The following is a 6982-nucleotide window of genomic DNA, read 5'->3' on the forward strand; positions in this document are numbered from 1 at the left end:
TTGTTCTCTTTAATGCACCATGTAAATAAAAGTTGCAGTATCAAAAATCCAAAAATGGTGAAAATGATTGCTTAACTAATATTGTGTTTATTTTTCTAAAACAGGCAGTTTAAAGGTGATCTCATAATAATTTGAATTCTCAAAGAATATGTCCTGTTTTCTCATTTCCACTCCTACATGCAGATTTAATGCACCTTTCAGTAGTTGTCAGAGTATTATTTCAAATTCCCCAAAGCTTTTTTCAGTCTCTCTTGTCTTACTCTTCAACTCTGGCTGGAGAGAGAACTGAGTAAAAACAGTTTTTAGCACTTTTTCTCTTAATTGGCTGACAGTGTGTGATCAGAACCACTAAAGAGACGAAACTACGAAAGACTTCCTGATCCTGTGGTGTTGATTTTAGGTCACCTTTCCTGTATCGAAAGTATCCTGAACGAGTTTTATATGCCCCTGTGTGTTTGACTCAAGCGCCAACAGTCCATCTTGCTGTTTCTTCCTCTTAAAGTGCAGGCTCTTGTTGCTTTTTAGTTTTCTTGAATTCACATTTGCTGTGCAGAGTTTCCATCTTGTTCTGTGACCTGAAAATCGGTGGGCTGCTCACTCAAGTGCACTTATTACTCTCACTGATTCTGCTGCTCTAACCTGACTGTGTCCATACATTTATTTTCCCAATGTCTCTACTTGACAAGGAATTGCTGATACCCACAAACACAAAATGTGTTCAATGAAGAGGACGAAGGAATTAGTGAGAAAATGACTTCAAAGCAGATCATACCCTGAGCGAGAGCCAGGGATCTGTTACCCAGCAAAGCTTTTCTTCCAAAGAAATCCAAAAACCAAAGGGCTCTTGGGCAATGAGCTTGGGGAAAACTGTGGAACACTTTGTCACTGCTTTGGCAACAACGGATGACTGTGTGCTCAACATGTGTGTGAGTGTTTATACATCATTTCCCCTGGAAAGTGTCATGCTCGCCGGTGGGCGGGGGTTGGTTCTGGGTGGGTTGCGGTTAACCCCTCTAGGTCTCCGGGGTTACTCTGCCTCAGCTCTTTGTCAGATTCTCAGGCGTTCTCACTCTTGGTTCTCTGTGACGGTCTGGCAGTTTTAGAAGTGCGGGAGTAGCTATTAGCTGCTTGTCTTTCTAGTCCTGTGAGAACACGAAGGCCTCATTAGCCTTGTGAGCTCAGCTGTCCTCCAGTGCTAAACCCATCGCCAAAGTCCAGTCGTGTGTGTGTGTGTGTGTGTGTGTGTGTGTGTGTGTGTGTGTGTGTGTGTGTGTGTGTGTGTGTGTGTGTGTGTGTGTGTGTGTGTGTGTGTGTGTGTGTGTGTGTGTGTGTGTGTGTGTGTGGGCGTTAGTGATGCGCGGGTTAAGGATTTTTAACCCCCGCACCAACCCAACCCATCGTGACAGCCAATCCGCACCGCCCGACCCGCAAAATTACGCTCTGATTTTTTAACCCAACCCGACCCAACCCGCGAAAATGGGAGAAAAAAAAAAAAAAAGATACCAGTGAGTTTACGTCGTGATTTGCCAAACGGTAGGCCTATTAACGAGGGGTTTTGCTCACAATTATGAGGAGATGCACGGCAGGCTATTATTTTCGCTAAACAAATGATTGACAGGAGGCATAGCTCGCAGCTTGCTGCTGCCTTCTGACGTGCTGCCTGTGTGCGGTGCATGAGACGGAGCGGGAAGAGAGGGAGAAAACCCCATTTTATCCTTACACAAAAGACAAGCATATGAACGGATACATATAACTATAATAGCTGGAATAATTGCGATTTTTACCCGACCCGCCCGCTACCCCGCATTTTCCACGGAAAAAACAACCCGGCCCGCCCGACCCGCGGGCTAGCCCGCGGGACCCACGGGTTTTGGGCCAGCCCGCGCATCACTAGTGGGCGTGCGTGCGTGCATGCGTGCATTGTTCACTCTTAAGAAATTTAATTTTATTCATGTTAGTCTGCTGTCACTTTCAAATCACGCCGCAGTTCAATCTTTGTGTCTGATTATCTCAACAGGGCATCATGGGAGATGCAGAGATGGTCAAGAGATGCATTTTTAAGACTGTATTTACTATATGCATTATTTGTGTTGCAATTATTTGGTTTTAATCTGTTTTGCCTCTTTTTAAAACATCTACTCCATAGAAATTTGTCTGTTACTGAGTCAATGACTCTGGAGAGATTGTGAAATTGGTTGTCTCATGGTATGGGCCTGGACAATGGGCCTAATATATCAAACATGTGTAGTAAATCTTTTATTAAGCTATCTCTTAATCGCTTTTAAAGTGTAAAAAGGAGAAATTACTAAAGCTGGATACAAAACTATATCAATGTACATATAGGTAGCTGCCGAATGTTTTAAAGGTGATGTAGATTGGAGCAGATGTAGATTTTTCCCCACTATTGTTTTTATCCAACAATGGAAGTCCTAAATGTGCTTAGTATAATGGAGAGTTTAAAATAACTCCTTGAAACCTGAACTTCTGCTGAGGAAGATAGAGCAAGGATTGATCCTGATTTGCCAAAAATGGCAAATGCTAAAGAGAATAACTATTGTTTAAAATATGTAATGGTGTTGAGTATGATGATTTTATCAGTATGTAAACAGTGTGTGGGTTTTTTCTTTGTGGGTGTGTGTGTTTTGCAGGTGAACGAGGAGACAGTGGAGAGGCTGGTGGTGCAGTACCCTCACATTGTTTTCAGCACGGTGATGCAGGATTGCAAGAGAACCCTGGAGAGAGCTTATCAAATGGGCTGGAGCCCAAACGCATCGAACACTTCGTAGCTACTGCTAGATCCCTCTCACACACACACACACACACACACACACACACACACACACACACACACACACACACACACACACACACACACACACACACACACACACACACACACACACAGCCACACAGAGGCCCTTTTTGTGTACAGACACAATCACACAATATTTGCAGCTCAGTCATGTTTGCATCTCAGCCACTGTTCTAACATGCATGTGAATATGTAGCTTCACACTCACAGACAAAGGTTCAGTTCATCATTTGTTTAATCCAAAGCAAATATTCAATTTTAATCATTTAAGAAAAATATGGGTATTTTATAGTTAAGTGAGATGTCTATCAATCTTAGTTTATAAACAACAACATTACTGAATCGTGCTCATTGTCATTTTCAATAAGTCAGATTACATCCAAAAATATAGTGTGCTTTCTTTGACCAGAGTCTTGAGTGACTAGTTTGTTTTGGTGCAAAGCAATGCACCAACTCGTGTTTTTGATATCTATTTAGGTGAGAGTTACTCAGTTGATAAGAGTAATCATTACTCGTACATTTTAAGTTGTCCGTATCAGAAAAGGTCAAGACGTATAAGTGGTGGTCTGGTCCAAAACTAACGCATGATTTGTCCAAAGACATTAAGGTATAATTGGACAGGATATTTTGAATGAGCATAGAAAAAAAAAGTTGTTCCTGAGCGCAGTGTCGATGTTGGCCCCCTGCAGTGTTTACTTCCTTCAAACTGAACTTGACTGCTGCATTGAGATCGCGCAAGACCGATCAGAGACGACATCCCACAACTTCAGACCCGAAGGCAACTGAACTGCCAGTGCTTCAGACCTCACTTGAGGAATATTTGAGAAATCTGTGATGTTTATTTTGTCCAATTACAGTAGATTTTTTTTCCTTGTTTGGATGTTCATTACAGTGTTAAAGGCATTTGTGGAGTTATACATGTTGAGATGTTTGACGAGGCTCCATTTGAAGGACTGAGCTCTTTGCCGTGACTTAATATGCACATTGTCACGGTATAAAATAAAGTTCAACACCTGGTAAATTCATGGCAGGAAAACAGCATTGGTTATGTCCCAGAAAAATGCATGTTTACATTAAGATCCTCATCTTGTTTTTTTTTTGGCTACAGATATACTAGCTGCAGATGATCTGTAGGACTTGGGAACAATGCTGTTTGTTAATGCCATGCATACATTTAGGGTTGAGTGAGCATCAACTTGAGTCAGTACAGAATAAAATAATGCTTGAAATAGAAGTTGCCTTTACATAAAAAACCTGGGTCATGTTATCAGAATATTAACCACAACCACCGTGATGATAGGTTAGAGGAAACGTTGCCTTAAGTGGTTAGTAGGGTATTACCATCTATTTAGCAACCATCATTTACTGAAGAAATGTTTGAGTTTAATCGGATCCCATATGCCCTTTGTTTGATCTGATGCATTCGTATAATACTTTGTGGGATTTACTTAGCTTGATATTGGTTTTGAGCATATACTTGTAACATTAGCTATGTAGCAATGCAAGGAGGGATTTATCTTTCTTAGTTGTGTAGGATTTAAAAAAAGAAAATAAACAAAAAAAATGGCTTGGGCCAATAACCAGGGTCATTGAAAGATTATATGAGAAAGTTTGTTGTTTCTATAGAACCTCAGCAGTGTACAGTTAAAAATGCTAATAACCAGGGTATTTTTCTATGGTGTGAACCTGCTCTGGGCTCAGCCTCCACACACTGTCTCAGACATGAACAATAGCGTACTGAGCTGAGGGGTGTGGGTCGAACTGTAAACTTTCTACAGCATATAGAGATTCAGACAATTAAAAACACCTTCATTTTACCCTTGTCAGAAGTTGTAGACTTTAACCGATGGAGAGTTTCTCCCTCGGGACTGTTTTTGTTCAGTTTCTGTTCTTTTGTAATCCCTATATGCACTTTCTTCTCTGCTAGATGTTGACACACTTGATTCCTGATTTGTTGAGGCAACCGTAAATGAATGGATTTACATAAAGATGAATAAAACACTACTTCAAGCTTTTTTCTCTCTTTTACTTTTGTATGTATGCAATTGAAGCCGGAGAAGAATGTTCAGAATCACAGCGTAGTACTTATCCACACATTTCACATCATCGGTGGACAGCTTAAACATTTTATCGGATGTTATTTTTTTACTTTTTTTCGAGTTCTCATTACAATTGCATCTCAACTTCAATGACTATAACTGTAAATGCAGTGGAATTATAATTTAACAGAGATTTAATCTGTATGCTCAGGTACAATGCAAATGGTTTACAATCTCAACAGGCGCCTTGGAATATGCAAGTATGACATACCAAAAAGGCTCTGTTTTAGTATTAATAAAGATATTTTCCACTGATACTCATGCATTGATAATGTATTTTTCTATTGAGCACCATGAAACAACAATCAATCTGCATTTCCATGAACGTAAACTTTTGTTGTCAAGGTCAAAAATATTGTCACCATCACAGCAGTTTCACATCTGAAACAAAGTGAGGAAACTTTCTGCTCAGGAAGACAGCAAAGGCCTCAAAGAACTAAAAAGCTGTCACTCAACTAGTCCCCAGTCTATGACATTGTCCCTTTAAGTGCCTTTTTTCATGTCTCGTGATCAAACACGGGAGAAAACACCAAACAGGATGACAAGGTTCGTTCTGCCTCGATAAATGATTTGTGTTTCCTACACAGTTTTGGTCTGGCTTATAGCCAGATAGTCAACTTATAACTGCCTTTCTGAGATTCTTATTTTAACGTTTTCTGTCTATGTTTGTTTAAAGGCTGCAATTTGTGGTTTTGTTTCCAATATGGTTTTTTGAATACATCTTCCTAACACTTGTGTATTATAATTTTCACAAAGAAATATTTGTTGCAGTTCTGTGCTATTGTGTTGGTTTTCAAGTAGTTCATTGTTCATTATGTTGTGTCAACCCTGTGTAACACTCGCTCACAACCGATGGATGAAAAAAAATTACAGCTGCTTGAAACTCAGCCGTTCGTAAACATAAAACAACACTTGTTAAGTTGTGTATCACTTTAGATTATTTTTTATAAAAGCTGTGGTTTGTGTGACCAATCCACTATAATATTATTTTACCGGCATTTTACCTTGGGGATGGTGTAGCTGCAGATAAGGGCAACAAAGGAAACAGAAAAAAGGGGATATGACTTGCAACAAATGTCCCCCTTGTTACTTCTCTAGCAAGGAAACCTACTTCAATAACATGGTCTCCATTGGCCCTGACAAGCAGATACATTAATAATTTGGCCTTTGGCTTGTCTCCCCTGAATCTAATGAAGGCCTTCTGATTTCAGAATGACAGGTTTTTTTTTTTTATATCTCTAGTACAAATGAGCTGATCCCCCTGCACTCCACTACCTTTTTTCTCGGGTAAATTATACAGGTTGCTGAATTTTACTGCTGCCAATTAGTGCCTTTGCAAATGTGAGTGTATGCCTTAGATTCTCCTGCTTATTGAGGTGGATTCCATCAATGGCTTGCACTCCTCTCACTCCTGCAATATTCATCAAGGTGGAAGGAGATGTTAGTCCAGGCACTTAGAAGAGAGACTGCCCTCCAGGACAGAAAGCGTGTGCGGGCTGCGGCAGAATAGCAATAGAGAGCAGTAATTAAACTTGGTAAATATTCATGTGGTCATTACATTTTTAATGAGGTGCTGATAAGAATTGACGCTGACCATCCAGGACATTTGTCATGTTGGACCTGCAAGGACGTTAGTCCAGTCTTCCTAAGAAATTAGTATTTTCCAAGACCTAATCATAGCTGACATTGACGGATGTCCTCCACTGAAAGGTAGGGGCCCCTTTGAACTTCCTCAAAAGAATTGATACAGAGCATCTAGTCACGATGAAGGCTGTGTTTAAGAGACATGGCAGTCCACCCTCCTTATGCGTTTGTGTGCTGTCAAGAACTATGGATGTTAGACCCTGTTTGTCATTAATATATCAGAATGAGACATAGATGCTAGAAAACACAGCATGCAGTGACTTGTTGATCCAGCCAACTGTACTGCACATGATAAGGTTGATGGTATCATCTATAGCAGTCGTCTGATTCAGTGCAGCCCCCATCGCCATAGTTGAGGAACATCTCTCCTTTTCATAAATCAACCCTTACCCTTTGACAAGTCACGTCTTGTCTCCAAGTTGTGTAA

General features: G+C 40.4%; 1 protein-coding gene across 4 annotated transcripts in view; it reads left to right on the top strand.

Moving 5' to 3' along the window:
• fbxl17 (F-box and leucine-rich repeat protein 17) overlaps nt 1-4826 on the top strand; it is a 189292-nt gene extending 184466 nt beyond the window's left edge. For 3 of the 4 annotated variants that reach the window (XM_063897996.1, XM_063897994.1, XM_063897995.1), the window contains exon 11: nt 2649-4826. In XM_063897996.1, the coding sequence (XP_063754066.1) occupies nt 2649-2786 (138 nt within the window). In that variant the 3' untranslated portion in view covers nt 2787-4826. The remainder of the gene's footprint in view (nt 1-2648) is intronic. The other variant, XR_010167013.1, reaches the window with a different exon arrangement.
• The last annotated feature ends 2156 nt before the right edge of the window (nt 4827-6982 follow it).

This window comes from Eleginops maclovinus, chromosome 12 (genome assembly GCF_036324505.1).
Source record: "Eleginops maclovinus isolate JMC-PN-2008 ecotype Puerto Natales chromosome 12, JC_Emac_rtc_rv5, whole genome shotgun sequence".
Lineage (NCBI taxonomy): Eukaryota > Metazoa > Chordata > Actinopteri > Perciformes > Eleginopidae > Eleginops > Eleginops maclovinus.